This window comes from Salvelinus sp. IW2-2015, unplaced genomic scaffold (genome assembly GCF_002910315.2).
Source record: "Salvelinus sp. IW2-2015 unplaced genomic scaffold, ASM291031v2 Un_scaffold957, whole genome shotgun sequence".
NCBI classification, from domain to species: domain Eukaryota; kingdom Metazoa; phylum Chordata; class Actinopteri; order Salmoniformes; family Salmonidae; genus Salvelinus; species Salvelinus sp. IW2-2015.
In genome coordinates, this window is record NW_019942662.1 from 276,957 (window position 1) to 292,451 (window position 15,495).

The 15,495-nt window shown below is 41.3% G+C and overlaps 1 protein-coding gene and 1 pseudogene across 1 annotated transcript; one reads left to right on the forward strand and one right to left on the reverse strand.

The window, feature by feature from the left end:
* Positions 1 to 58: 58 nt before the first annotated feature.
* On the reverse strand, positions 59 to 7,281 carry LOC112069262 (galectin-3-like; annotated as a pseudogene).
* A 226-nt stretch (positions 7,282 to 7,507) lies between these two features.
* Positions 7,508 to 15,351, forward strand: gmfb (glia maturation factor, beta). Its single transcript, XM_024136555.2, has 7 exons — positions 7,508 to 7,611; positions 8,645 to 8,741; positions 10,333 to 10,382; positions 10,532 to 10,581; positions 11,365 to 11,447; positions 11,985 to 12,058; positions 12,257 to 15,351. The coding sequence occupies exons 1-7, from the start codon at positions 7,609 to 7,611 to the stop codon at positions 12,326 to 12,328; spliced, it is 429 nt and encodes a 142-aa protein (XP_023992323.1). The 5' UTR covers positions 7,508 to 7,608; the 3' UTR covers positions 12,329 to 15,351.
* The last annotated feature ends 144 nt before the right edge of the window (positions 15,352 to 15,495 follow it).

Below are 15,495 nucleotides of genomic sequence, written 5' to 3' on the forward strand. Positions count from 1 at the left end.
CCCAGCGTCGTTAGGGTTTGGCCGGGGGTAGGCCGTCATTGTAATTAAGAATTTGTTCTTAACTGACTTGCCTAGTTAAATAGAGGTTATTAAACGAGTCCTCTTCCACTAGGATCTTCAGCTGCAGGCAGGACAGGACAGACACAACTCAGCAAATAAAAGGTTTCTATGGAATGTGATGCTCATCTGGGTAAAGTCATATTCCAATAAAGAGGTGATGGCATCTCCCATGATGCAGTCCTTCAGGGTGATGGCATCTCCCATAGTGTAGTCCTTCAGGGTGATGGCATCTCCCATGATGCAGTCCTTTAGGGAGATGGCATCTCCCATGGTGCAGTCCTTCAGGGTGATGGCATCTCCCATAGTGTAGTCCTTTAGGGAGATGGCATCCCCTTCTCTTTACACAACCCAATTATCTTCAATGCTTTTCAATGAGTTACATGTGGAATTGGGTTTTATTTTCTGAATTGACTAGAATTTAAATGGAATTGACCCCTAACCCCAATCAAACCTGTACCTCAAAACATTGTCCTTGAATGAAGGGGAAGCCTCCATCTCTCTCCTCTGAACTCCAACCCCCATCCATGTTGGAGTTACGGACAACCTGCTGCTCATAGAAACGAGGGTTGAGGTGGAACACAACCTCTTCATCGTCCTCCTCTTCATCGTCCTCCTCCTCCTCCTCGTCCTCCTCCTCATCCTCCTCTTTTATAAAATCAACATGAAACCTGAAATAAAAAGTTTGTTTCACTCATCAACGAATCTACAGTGCAGTGGACCATAGATAAACATATGGGCTGTGGTTCGTTTGAATGACTACATACTGGTGATGCTTTGTGATGTCTTAGACTGAAAGGGCGTTTTCACACTTGGTCCCTTTCAGACAATGTTTTTGTGAACTCAGTGCGGTTCGCTTCATTTTTTTGTGTGCAGTATGAACACTCCAAAAGGATCTAAGATCCCTCAAAAGAGGCCCCCGAAGCAAACCAAAATGAAATCGTCTTGAGAGGTGATCTGAGTTCAGTTCTCTTGAATTCCGGGGTCTGATTCCCCCAATGTGAACCCCCCCAAAAGGTTTGCTTGTCATTATTCACGCACCAAACACTAGACTACTGCAATGCCATTTCCCCCTGTCATAACTCCTCACATTGGTGCCACACAAGACGGATGATGTGGAGGTTGGCCGAAAATAAAACGTGTGTCGTTTTTGGATGTTGATTAGCGATGATCATGGATGCACAGAAATACCAAAATATGGTGTGGAATTTTTAGTTGAGTCTATTTGTTTGCAATAAGAGAACTTCAAATTCTGAGGTTTGAACAGTATGAGAAGGCAACAGCATATTTGGTGAGAACCACAACATAGTGTACAAAATCATTTCTAGCTCTTAAAGGGCCAGTAGCCTATTCTAGCTCTTAAAGGGCCAGTAGCCTATTCTAGCTCTTAAAGGGCCAGTAGCCTATTCTTAGCTCTTAAAGGGCCAGTAGCCTATTTCTAGCTCTTTAAATGGCCAGTAGCCTATTCTAGCTCTTTTAAAGGCCAATAGCCTATTCTAGCTCTTAAAGGCCAATAGCCTATTCTAGCTCTTAAAGGGCCAGTAGCCTATTCTAGCTCTTTTAAGGGCCAATAGCCTATTCTAGCTCTTAAAGGGCCAGTAGCCTATTCTAGCTCCTTAAGGGCCAGTAGCCTATTCTAGCTCTTAAAGGGTCAGTAGCCTATTCTAGCTCTTAAAGGGCCAGTAGCCTATTCTAGCTCTTAAAGGGCCAATAGCCTATTCTAGCTCTTAAAGGGCCAGTAGCCTATTCTAGCTCCTAAAGAGCCAGTAGCCTATTTAGCTCTTAAAGGGCCAGTAGCCTATTCTAGCTCTAAAGGGCCAATAGCCTATTCTAGGTCTTAAAGGGCCAGTAGCCTATTCTAGCTCCTAAAGGGCCAGTAGCCTATTCTAGCTCCTAAAGGCCAGTAGCCTATTCTAGCTCTTAAAGGGCCAGTAGCATATTCTAGCTCTTAAAGGGACAGTAGGCTATTCTAGCTTTTAAAGGGTCAGTAGCCTATTCTAGCTCTTAAAGGCCAGTAGCATATTCTAGCTCTTAAAGGGCCAGTAGCCTATTCTAGCTCTTAAAGGGCCAATAGCCTATTCTAGCTCTTAAAGGGCCAGTAGCCTATTCTAGCTCTTAAAGGGCCAGTAGCCTATTCTAGCTCTCAAAGGGCCAGTAGCCTATTCTAGCTCTTAAAGGCCAGTAGCCTATTCTAGCTCTTAAAGGGCCAGTAGCCTATTCTAGCTCTTAAAGGGCCAGTAGCCTATTCTAGCTCTTAAAGGCCAGTAGGCCTATTCTAGCTCTAAAGGGCCAGAGCCTATTTCTAGCTCTTAAAAGGGCCAGTAGCTTATTCTAGCTCTTAAAGGGCCAGTAGCCTATTCTATCTCCTAAAGGGCCGTAGCCTATTCTACTCTCAAAGGGCCAGTAGGCCTATTCTAGCTCTTAAAAGGGCCAGTAGCCTATTCTAGCTCTTAAAGGGCCAGTAGCCTATTCTAGGCCTCTTAAGGGCAGTAGCCTAGTGTTCTAGCTCTCAAAGGGCCAGTAGCCTATTCTAGCTCTTAAAGGGCCAGTAGCTTATTCTAGCTCTTAAAGGGCCAGTAGCCTATTCTAGCTCTTAAAGGGCCAATAGCCCATTCTAGCTCTTAAAGGGCCAGTAGCCTATTCTAGCTCTTAAAGGGCCAATAGCCTATTCTAGCTCTTAAAGGGCCAATAGCCTACATTGGGTGTATAATTTTCAATGGATTTCATAATTTAATCTCCAGTTATTCTTCTGCTATTTATTCTGTCCAACTCTTTGGCAACAGTTTGGGAAAGGCCATTTCTTGTTTCAGCATGACAATGGCCCCCCTGCACATAGCGAGGTCCATACAGAAATGGTTTGTCAAGAATGGTGTGAAAGAACTTGATTGGCCTGTAGAGCCCTGACTTCAACCCCATCGAACACCTTCGGGATGAATTGGAACACCGACTGCGAGCCAGGCCGAATCACCCAAGATCAGTGCCCGACCTCACTAATGCTCTTGTGGCTGAATGGAAGCAAGTCCCCACAGCAATGTTCCAACATCTAGTGGAAAACCTTCCCAGAAGAGTGGAGGCTGTTATAACAGCAATGGGGGGCCCAACTCCATATTAATGACCATGATTTTGGAATGAGATGTTCAACGAGCAGGTGTCCACATACTTTTGGTCATGTAGTGCATGTCTAGCTGTCCAATAACACGTTCTGATGAAATGGCTTGTCCTGCACTTTGTAAAAACCCAAGAGTGCATTGAGTGAATGTTATAAAAAGATTTTGGTTCCTTTCTAAACATACTAATGTGAATGCAAAGAGGACTCAGACCACAAAATAGGTGAAGTGAACTGGAAAAGAGAGTTGAGTCCTCATCCAATGGAAAGAGCAGTGTGAACACAAAAACAATGGTTATTTCGCTCCTTTTTTTTTACCCCAGAGTTCACTTTAACGAGGACAGATCAGATCTTTTATAAGAGGACAGATCGGATCTTTTATAAGAGGACAGATCGGAGATATTATACGAGGACTATATGTGAAAAGTCCCTATGTGGGGTGGCAGGATAGCCTAGTGGTAAGAGTGTTGGACTAGTAACTGAAAGGTTGCAAGTTCAAATCCCTGAGCTGACAAGGTACAAATCTGTTGTTCTGCCCCCTGAACAAGGCAGTTTATCCCACTGTTCACCGGTAGGCCGTCATTGAAAATAAGAATTTGTTCTTCACTGACTTGCCTAGTTAAAAAAAAAAATACTGGAACATAGGGATAAATTAAGGGGTGAATGAACAGATTAATGAATCCTGTAGCCTAGTGTGACTCAAATCCTGTAACCTACTGGTCTCCTCCAGGGATGGGTTCCCCTACTATGGTGATCAGGAGTCTGTGCATTATGCCAGCAGTTTGTAGGGCACTGGCTGAAACAGATGGAACATTACATGTCCTCAGTCTTAGTGTTTCATTAAAAAGATTAAACTAATAGAAATTGCCTTTATCAACAACAGACCCAATAGAAGTACACATTTCAATAAAAACAAGTACACATTTCAATATTAATAAAAGAGGATAAAGAATTGGTAAGAATATTGAATATATGAGCTTTATTAAGTGACATTGTATCAGGTGTCAAGAGAAAATGGCCACTTAAAACTGTCACTTAGTTGTAATTAAGACATAGTAGAAACATCCTCATTATATCAAGAAATACAAATCAAACTTCCTGACAAATTCAAAACATTTCATTATTGATAAAAAATTCTCTCATGATGAGTAATGAAATGACTATGTTGGCTAACTCTAGCACTTCGCCTACATTCCAAACGCCACTGGAAAAATGAGTCACTCCCCCCTTAAAGAAGAGTCTCCACTACGCCCTACACCAAACAAACCAGAACCTGACACTCTACATGAGCCTAATAGGGCCGAGTCACAACCGGATTAACTGGATGAGTTGAAACGTCATTTCCTTCAACCAGTGGTACCACCTGTATGTATGTATATCATCAACTCTTGATTAATTTAACAGGGCAAACATCCCAAACTACTTCTTTAAACACTACAATTCAAAAAAATAAAAAAATAAATTAGAACACAAGCAAAACATGTGATAGTATTCTTTATTTTCAAATATTTAACACAATTGGACATTTTATCAACGCTGGCAAAACACACAAGTACAGGATGATTACTACCCAAATGATGTTTGGCTTTTTTGTTGTTGAAAGTAGCATATAAAATGTTATTATAAAAGATAAGTGTGACTTTTAATGAAAGTTTAAGAGTGAAATAATATAAAATGTGATGTTTCACAAAAAGCAGAGGCCATGTATTGCACTTGAATGACAGCAAACATTACTGGGCTCCCTTTCTCCCCCCGGGGTATTAGCTAGTAAAAACCTCTTCAACCAAATACATAATGCTGCTGCTTTCTTGGGAGTTCTTAAACCAAACCACGAGGTGATTTTTCTGTGGCTGGTGTCCTCATATGGATGAAAATATGAAGAGTTCAGTGCTTTCAAAAATGTGGTGGATATGGTATATTATGTCTGGGCTGAAAGACAAGAATACATACGATATTACTGTAAATGATGCATTACGATATTACTGTAAATGATGCATTACAATATTACTGTAAATTATACATTACAATATTACTGTAAATGATACAATATGATATTACTGTAAATTATACATATGATATTACTGTAAATGTTCTGTTGTTTTGCCTTGCCTTGTCTTTTGCAGTTTGCGCCCTGCAGAAAACACCTCAGACCAGTATAATGTTATTACAGTGCTGTTTCTAGGAGACAAACACCATTTTTACAGCCCTGCAGCAAATCTCTGATCCACCATCCTGACTGCTGCGCTTAATGTAAGCTTGCGAAATCAGGAAGGTAAAACGAGGCAAGAACCCCCCCCCCCCCCCCAAAAAAAGAGCCACACCACGTGTACAGAGTCCTCCGGTGAAGACTAGGACAAAAGTGCACCAGGAAAGAAGCAAGCAAGCAAGCAGCAATGTGTGGTGTTTTAAAGCATGTATTTACTCACCAGCATGCCTCCTGGAGCCGCTTGCCCCCCGTATGGTCCCGATGGGCCCTGGGTGGCCGGGCTGGGGAGGAAGCCTCCACCACCTCGGGACCCCATGTCCAGGGGGATGGAGGGAAGGCTCCACCAAGACGAAGGTGCCTCCTGCAGGAGAGAGCAAGCTCTGGACCTCCAGGCCCCATAAGTAACATCCCCCACCTCAGGCCTGGGCTTCGCTGGGTAAGGCACATTGGGTAGGGTCCTGGGGGTGCTCCGGGACTAGTTTGAAGGGCCAGGGTCTGCATGCAGGACTGCCGAGTCCAGCCGGCGAGGGTTGCGACTCCCGCACTGGGATTGCTCCAGGCTGTCCCGAGGCTCCAGGCCCGGCTAGGGTATTGCCTCGGAGCTCCAGGCCGGCGGGAGCTGGGTATTGCGCCGGCGAGGTCAGCCGAGGCTGGGTATTGCCCCGGGGCTCCAGGCCCAGCCTGGGATATTGCCCGGAGGCTCCAGGCCCGCTGGGTATTGCCCCGGAGCTCCCAGGCCCCTGGGGCTGGGTATTGCCCCGGGGCTCCAGGCCCAGCTGGGTATTGCCCCGGGGCTCCAGGCCCAGTGGGTATTGCCCCGGAGCTCTAGGCCCCAGTGGTATTGCCCCAGGGTGCTCCAGGCCCAGCTGGGTATTGCCCCGGGGCTCCAGGCCCAGCTGGGTATTGCCCCGGGGCTCCAGGCCCAGCTGGGTATTGCCCCGGGGCTCCAGATCCAGCTGGGCACTGTCCCGGGGCTCCTGGCCCAGCTGGGTACTGTGCCGGTACCCCTGGGCCGGGCGGGAACCCACCAGGGACAGAGGGAGCTCCAGGATACTGCCCTGGTGCTCCGGGACCGGAAGAGAAGGGTCCTTGACTTCCAGGGAACTGCCCTGGGGCCCTTGGACCAGACTGTGGCCCCCCAGGGAATCCCCCAGGAGCAGAGGGCTGTGTGGGGGCTCCGGGGGCCGCACCAGGCCATCCTGGGTTAGTGGGTGGAGGGGCGTTGGGGGCGGCTGGGTTGGGGTTAGCCGCTTTCTCAGCTTGGCCCGGGACATCGTCTGCTATGGCATCTGCCAGCTACATGCAAGAAAAACAGGGAGGTTTCTATCATGATCTTCACCAACACATGTACCATCTTAAAACAGGAATACCTTGATAATAAACGTGATTGATAAAAGTAGCTAACTCACCGAGAAATCCATGTCCTGAAAGGTAATGGGGGGGGGTAAAGTTGTTAGGTCTGAAGCATAACCTATTATAGCCTATTAGCTACTTTAGTTATAACAGCCTGAAGTAAATAGGAACATAGTTTAGATATCACAAGCTACCTATAAACTTTAAATTAAACTGGATTGCAGGCTGGTTAGTGTTGTTCACATGTAGAAAGCTAGCTGGCTCGATGTACAGCTAACGTTATCTAGCATTAGCTAGCAAACATTAGCCAGCTACCAACTGATTCTACATATTTATGCTGCTCAAACGATCAAAGTACAGTAAAGAAATGTTTTTAAAGTATGTTAGGCTTTTCAACATTACCTCGACAAAAAAAAAGGGACGTCTTTAACAAATTCTAAAGTTAGAAACAACAAGAATTTGACAGTTGAGAGATAATTTAAAAAAAAATACTGTACAGAACTCCTGAAATAAAGGAAGTGTACAGTCTGCACTCACGCCTAGAATATGACGTAAACATTGGGCGGAAGGAAAGAGGGTTGGACCGAATGGGTGCGTTCCAGAGTCACATACATTTTCTTGGATTGCAGTCGGGAAAAACGAAGATTACAGAAAATGTTAAATGAATAAAAGTATATCTTACCCTTTCTCCCTCAACTTTATAGGAGTAAAATTAAACTAGTACAGTATGACATTATACGAAAAATATTCCCAATAATGATTTTAAATTGGTGTGGGGCGGGGATTGGTAAAATCAGAGTCACAAGATTATGTGGGCGAAAAAATACTGTTCTGTACTGCCCTCCTCCGGTCTAGACAGAACAATTGAGTCTGCGCTTCAGGGAAAATGGTAAGTTGTTCCTGAGATGGGTTGAAAAACCTTACTAAATTTATTTTGCTAGGGATTATTTTCAAGTTGCAACCGTTTGATATCCTCTGCCTGTATTAATCGCCTCTTCGAAATGAGTTTCGCTTGTTTTTAAATATGCAGTTGTTCCACCCAGCTCAATGTGATATGCTGCAACATGTCACGATATGGAGCATAGCTAGCTAGCTAGCTAGCTGGTTAACGGATAACCCCATGCTTTGTCTGAGAAAGTTAGCCACATCAAATTCCCATGTAATTACCTTAGCTACTCGATGGAACTAGCTAATTTCAGATCGTCAAAGTGCCGTGACTATTCTGTCAGATTCTATTCGCTTTGTGTATAGAATGCATGCCAGCCAGCTAGCTAGCTGGATTCGCATTTCCTGTAGTTTGCAAGACCTATCTAGTTAGCTAGCTAAACTTGGCTTCAAGACAAATTAAACTCGGCATTGTCAGGGATGCGCGTCTCTCATATTTGACAGTACTAAAATATTTGTATACCCCTGTAGTTGCTAAATCAGTGCACGTCGTTATTTCCTGTTACCTGTCAAATCATAACCAGAGTAGGCCATTGAACAAAGGAATTTAACCCATCATGAACAATGATTCAGGAATGTTACGTAAACGAAGATCCCTGCTCATTCCAAGACACATTAATTATCAGGTGTGGCTGGTGGTCTGATCATTGATCGCAAAAATGTATCACAAGTTAGTAGAATTTGCAAGTTCAGAGATATATCTAATGACCATCGCAATAATTATTCACTAGGCTATCATCAAAAGTTCCCAATCATGTGTTAGAGGGATCTGATCTCCTTTGAAATGAGACATCATAACAATTCTTATTCCTGGCCCCATATTCATTAAGCATCTCTGAGTAGGAGTGCTGATCTAGGATCAGGTCTCCCCTGTCTATGTAATCGTATTTTATTATCATCAAAAAGCAAAACTGATCCTAGATCAGCACTCCAACTCTGAGAGGCTTTATGAATATCCTTCTATCCGTTACTTCCAGAGTGAATCACTGGTTGTGTGTGACGTTGATGGAGACCTAGTTAAAAAGCTACGGGAGTTCCGCTTCCGGAAGGAGACTAACAATGCTGCTATCATCAGTAAGTATCCTCTTAATCACAAATCAGTAAGTATCCTCTTAATCACAAAGCAGTAAGTATCCTCTTAATCACAAAGCAGTAAGTATCCTCTTAATCACAAAGCAGTAAGTATCCTCTTAATCACAAAAGCAGTAAGTATCCTCTTAATCACAAAGCCAGTAAGTATCCTCTTAATCACAAGGCAGTAAGTATCCTCTTAATCACAAAGCAGTAAGTATCCTCTTAATCACAAAGCAGTAAGTATCCTCTTAATCACAAAGCGGTAAGTATCCTCTTAATACAACAAATCGGTAAGTATCCTCTAATCATAAATCACTATCCTTTAAAACTTCTTACGGCTGAGATCCCGTTAACGGGATCAACTTGACAACAGCCAGTGAAAGTGCAGGGCGCCAAATTCAAACAGAAATCTCATAATTTAAAATTCCTCAAACATACAAGTATTTTACACCATTTTAAAGATAAACTTGTTAATCCCACCACAGTGTCGATTTCAAAAAGGCTTTACGACGAAAGCACACCATCTGATTATGTTAGGTCAGTGCCAAGTCACAGAAAAACACAGCCATTTTTCCAGCCAAAGAGAGGAGTCACAAAAAGCAGAAATAGAGATAAAATGAATCACTAACCTTTGATGATCTTCATCAGATGACACTCATAGGACTTTGTTACACAATACATGTATGTTTTGTTCGATAAAGTTCATATTATATCCAAAAATCTTAGTTTAATTTGGTGTGTTATGTTCAGTAATGTTTTGCCTCCAAAACATCCGGTGATTTTGCAGAGAGCCACATCAATTTACAGAAATACTCATAATAAACATTGATAAAAGATCAAGTGTTATACATGGAACTTTAGATAAACTTCTCCTTAATGCAACCGCTGTGTCAGATTTCAAAAAAACTTTACGGAAAAAGCACACCATGCAATAATCTGAGTACGGCGCTCAGACACAAAAACAAGCCATACAGGTACCCGCTATGTTGTGGAGTCAACAGAAGTCAGAAATAGCATTATAAATATTCACTTACCTTTGATGATCTTCATCAGAATGCACTCCCAGGAATCCCAGTTCAACAATAAATGTTTGTTTTGTTCGAAAAAGTCCATAATTTGTCCAAATAGCTCATTTTTGTTTGCTGATTGGCTGGGCCTTTATTTCATAAATCCAAATTCATGACGTGCAGGCCAGACGAAAACTCAAAAAAATTCCATTACAGTTCGTAGAAACATGTCAAACGATGTATAGAATCAATCTTTAGGATGGTTTTAACATAAATCTTCAATAATGTTTCAACCGGAGAGTTCCTTTGTCTTTAGAAACGGGCGCGCCTGAGTGAGCTCATGGCACTCTGCCAGACACCTGGTTGAAACAGCTCTCATTCCCTCATCCTTCACAGTAGAAGCCTGTAACAAGGTTCTTAATCAGAAATCAGTCAGTATCCTTCTAATCATAAAGAATCTAAAGTTGACAATGTTGTTTTTGCTTCTACATACATATTGTGCTAGTGGTTGGGAAGGACCAACATATTGACTGTTGAGGAACATTTTTCCTAAATATTTTTTGGGGGTGTTTTCTCTTTCTCAGTGAAGATTGACAAGGACAAGCAGCTTGTCATCCTTGATGAAGAACATGAGGTAAGTTGCCAGATTGCTTATTGTATGATGACGTCAGTGTTATAAGTGTCCTATCCACACACCTCTTATAGTGTCTTGTATGATGTAGTGTGAACCTGCTGTCGTACAGTACATATTTAACCTTGAATGCCCTCTCTCTCTCATTCTAGGATATTTCTCCTGATGATCTGAAGGATGAGCTGCCTGAAAGACAGCCAAGATATCCTTTGATCTATACCGAACAAAAAATATAAAAGCAACATGCAACAATTCCAACCATTTGACTGAGTTACAGTTCATATGAGGAAATCAGTCAATTGAAATACATTGATTAGGTCCTAATCTATTGATTTCACATGACTGGGCAGGGCCGCAGCCATGGTTGGACCTAGGAGGGCATTGGCCTACCCACTTGGGAGCCAGGCCCAGCCAATCAGAATTCATTTTTCCCCCCAAAAAAGGGCTTTATTACAGACAGAAATACTCCTCAGTTTCATCGGGTGGCTGGTCTCAGATGATCCCCCAGGTGAAGAAGCCAGATGTGGAGGTCCTGGGCTGGCGTGGTTACACGTTGTCTGGGGTTGTGAGGCCAGTTGGATGTACTGCCAAATTCTCTAAAACAACGTTGGAGACAGCTTATGGTACAGAAATGAACATTAAATTCTCTGGCAACAGCTCTGGTGGAAATTCCTGCAATCAGCATGCCAATTGCACACTCCCTCAAAATGTAGACATCTGTGGCATTGTGTTGTTGGACAACTGCTCATTTAAGAGTGGCCTTTTATTGTCCCAATGTGTAAAAAAAAAATCATGATGTTTAAATAGCTTCTTGATATGCTACACCTGTCAGGTGGATTAGATTATCTTGATAAAAGAGAAATGCTCACTAACAGGGACGTAAGACAAATTCTCCCATTGACATGAATGCGTGATTTAAGTGAAAGTGACGAGCACAGTCAAATCTCTTATTTTAATCCTAAAAGTTCTCTTTAACCTTCTGCACATTTGTGGTGTATAGCTACAAGTACGAACATGATGACGGACGAGTTTCTTACCCTCTCTGTTTCATCTTCTCCAGTCCAGTGGGTAAGATAAGATCCGGTCCTCAACATCCCTGTAGCTACTATACCTGTAACAACATGTGTTGTTGGCCCATATTTGTAAAAGAAAGATGAATTCCGTCTGCCATTTTAACCAATGAGGGCATGGTAATTAAGGGTACCTTATTATTATTGGATAGTAAAATATGTTTCATTGAAGTGATTTAATACTTTTCAAAAAATGTATTGTTTCACCTTTATTTAACCAGGTAGGCTAGTTGAGAACAAGTTCTCATTTACAACTGCGACCTGGCCAAGATAAAGCAAAGCAGTTCGACACAATACAAAAACACAGAGTTACACATGGAATAAACAAAACATACAGTCAATAATACAGTAGAAAAAGTCTATATACAGTGTGTGCAAATGAGGTAAGATAAAGGAGGTAAAGGCAATAAAATAGGCCAATACATTCATATAACGGGTTTTAGTTTTACCCGTAGAGAAACATATCGTTGTACTTCCTCATTCTATTTCTCTGGTTTTACCACATATTTTTATTATTATAATTTTTTCCTCTCAGGATGTAAACCTGAGCAACAGATGATGTACGCCGGAAGCAAAAACAAACTGGTGCAAACTGTCCAGTTGACCAAGGTTAGTGTTTTAACTGTTTATTTATTTCACTTCATCTTTGGAGCTCAATGCTATCTGTGTTTAGTAATAAACTAGTACTGAAATACAGCTAAATTCATAAATATATTGGTATGTGTTTTATGTGAAATTGGCTTCAAGATGTTTCTTGTAAAAAGGGCAGTTATCAGTCTCCTATCGGCTCTTTCTTATTTCTTGCAGGTGTTTGAGATCAGAAACACGGAGGACCTGACGGAGGAATGGCTTAGAGAGAAGCTGGGCTTCTTCGGTTAAGACGAGACCATTTTGGTGATCTAATGGACTGAAGGGTTTAGAGGAGGAACAAGACACTTGGAAAGAAAACAACACCATTACTTACGTTTCCCTCCTCTGATGTACCTATTCCCATACAATCCCCCCCCCCCCCCCCCTCAACATGTGCCAGTTTCCTGTGTCCTTAATGAAATTAACACTACCACTCCTTCTGAGATGGACAGAGCAAAATTCAAGGGAAATTGAAAGGAATTGTCATGGCTGCAATTTCTTTTGAGTTTTGCTTGTTTAGTAATAATGACATAATTATGACCTGATAGATTAGATTCGAACCAGTTTTTTTTTTTTTTTTTTACTGTAACCAAAAGGATGGTTCTGATAGTAAGAGGGGATCTGTGATTTGGGAAGCTGTTAAAAAAAAGAAAAAAGTATCAAGTTGTGGGAGGATGCTGGGTTGTGAAGATACAATACTACTTTGATTCTTTATACGTTTTCAAGATGGAAGTGCCTCCAGGCTTGAAGCACTTTTGACCTTAAATCACACAATCATAGCCATTCATTTGACATCCAAATTCAATGCATCTTTGACTATGTTGTGTGTACTTTGTCCTTGTGCTTGGAAAGGTAGGTCAGTATAAAGAAATACATTCATTTCTTACAACATTCACTCACTGATTTAAGTTTAAATGACACCATATGACAACAAAGAATATTAATCCAAATTACAATACTCAAAAAGAAGACGGCTAAAAAAATACAATTCACCATCTTGTTTCTGGATCTATATGTTCTTATTGTAGTTGTTCCCGGGGAAAAGGAATCGTTGATGCTCTTGGTCGATAAGTAACATTTTAAGAGCCTGCAGCTAACTTCCTTGAGAGTGGCAGACTGTTTCTGAGTGACAGTTGGTTATCTCTGTTCATCTTTGTTTTAGAGTAGAATCATTGATTCTGCAGAGAGACTGTAGTGAGGTAATGGTACACTATTCCCTACATAGTGCACTACTTTTGGTCATCCGTAGTGCACTATATATGGAATAGGGTGCCATTTGGGACACTGTTATACCATTGAACTGTGTCCTTCAAAGTGGAGCACCTGTTTCGCCTACAAAGATTATCATTGATACATTCTTGAAAGAAATCTCGTGTTTGATTTATACCCTGATGAAGACAGCTTGTCTGCCCGAAACGTTGGACATAAAAAAAAATTGCATCTGAGCTAGAGTGTGCGGCTCTCGTTTATATATTTTTTTAAGTGTTCCACTCCGCTAGCCAGCACCTCGCCTAAATAGGTGTGCGTTTCTTTTGCGTCTAGAACATTCTTGAAAGAAACCTCGTGTTTGATTTAGGACCAGTTTGTCATACATGGATTACGCCTAGTCCTGAACTAGAAAGCAATTTCAATAGAGACTCAGTTAATGTGTGTCTGGGAAACCGACTCTTTTATGTATAAACATCAGTCTGTGTTCCAACCTTGGACAGGTGTGAATACACTGGGAGATTAGAGAATCATCTTTTTGCCTTTTAAATCATTTATTTTATAAGGTGTAAAAAAAAAAAGTTGAAGGGCTGGTTTCCTGGGCACAAAGTAAGGCTAGTCCTGGACATTAAAAAAAAAGCACTTTCGCTCATTGAACATGCCTGTTTGTCCAGGACTAGCCTTAATATACAGTATATCTGGGAAACCGCCCTAAAAGTATAGTGTATTACATTTAGACTGGTAAGATTCCTTAAGGCTGTCTCTCTTTCCATCAAGAGTATTCTTCTGAAGAACAGATTTAAAATGTAAACAAACAATGTGTACATCCCAAGTTACACACTTTTTCCCTTGTTTAGTGCACTATGGGACTCGGGTCAAAAGAAGTGCACTATAAAAGGGAATAGGGTACCATTTGAGATGTAAATTATGACATGTCTTCCCATCTGCTGAAACGTGACATTGAAAAGCAAAATAAGACTACAGCTTTTAAACATCGCCTCATAGTCCGTATATATGAACTGTACTGGAACATTCCTGTTTTTACTCTGAATTGTGCAATCAGCTGGTGTCGATGTGAAAAATGAAAATGCTTAATAATCTGTTCTAAAAAATAACTTTGATGTGGTAAGCTACTGTATATACAAGTGCATGCTTTTCGTCAGTGTGTCTTTGTCCCGACAGTTTGCATTATGACAACAAAAAAACAATCCCAAACAAACCTTCAAWAGTGTGTCAGTGTGTACTGCATGTTCTTTGTTTTACACAGTGAATGTATCCTCAATAATGAATTTAAAAATTGGCATACTTTGGTTGACACAAGCAATAATATAGAGAACATGCATGCAAATGGCAATCCAAGGGGGAAGTTGCTGACAGTGTGTTAAGGTTAAACACGACAGTAGTTGGATAATTATTTTTTGTTTTTCTAGATAATATGGAATGTATTCCAAATGGCACCCCATTACCTTTTATAGTGCACTTCTTTTGACCAGAGTCCTATGGTTTTGTAGTGCACTTCTTTTGACCAGAGTCTTATGGTTTTGTAGTGCACTTCTTTTGACCAGAGTCCTATGGTTTTGTAGTGCACTTCTTTTGACCAGAGTCCTATGGTTTTGTAGTGCACTTCTTTTGACCAGAGTCCTATGGTTTTATAGTGCACTTCTTTTGACCAGAGTCCTATGGTTTTATAGTGCACTTCTTTTGACCAGAGTCCTATGGTTTTATAGTGCACTATGAAGGGAATAGGTTGCCATTTGGAACTGATACATGGAGATAATCAGCCTTGGGAAGAATTCTTCAACCTGCATTCATGAATAAGATATAGCTATATCCTTGTAAAAACATGTGGCTTATTAAGTGTCTTGATCGCTCTGAATTTATGTATTTTTCCTATAATAGTTCTGTACTTTCTCAGATCAACAGCTTTTATTAATTTTTTCTTAACAAAACAGCATCTCAAACATGTAACATATTCAGCTACCCAATGGTGTGAGTGAAACTTGTGAAATATTTGTATTTTTCCATGCTTTATACACTTGTCCCAATAAAACAAAAATGATGTTTAATGTTGTTGTATGCATTAATATCCAAAAATCACCATGTTGAATTTCTTACGTGTTTAATTTATGTCCGATTATAATAAGACAATTAATTACTTAAAACTGTTTTTCAGGGTGGGGGGGTTTCAAATGCTTATTCTATCGTGAAAC

Excerpts from the sequence above, each read along its gene's own strand:
- gmfb (XM_024136555.2), top strand. Across the intron at positions 10,582-11,364 it reads CTGCCTGAAAGACAGCCAAG|ATTTGTGGTGTATAGCTACA; the intron begins ATATCCTTTGAT and ends AACCTTCTGCAC. Across the intron at positions 12,059-12,256 it reads AAACTGTCCAGTTGACCAAG|GTGTTTGAGATCAGAAACAC; the intron begins GTTAGTGTTTTA and ends TATTTCTTGCAG.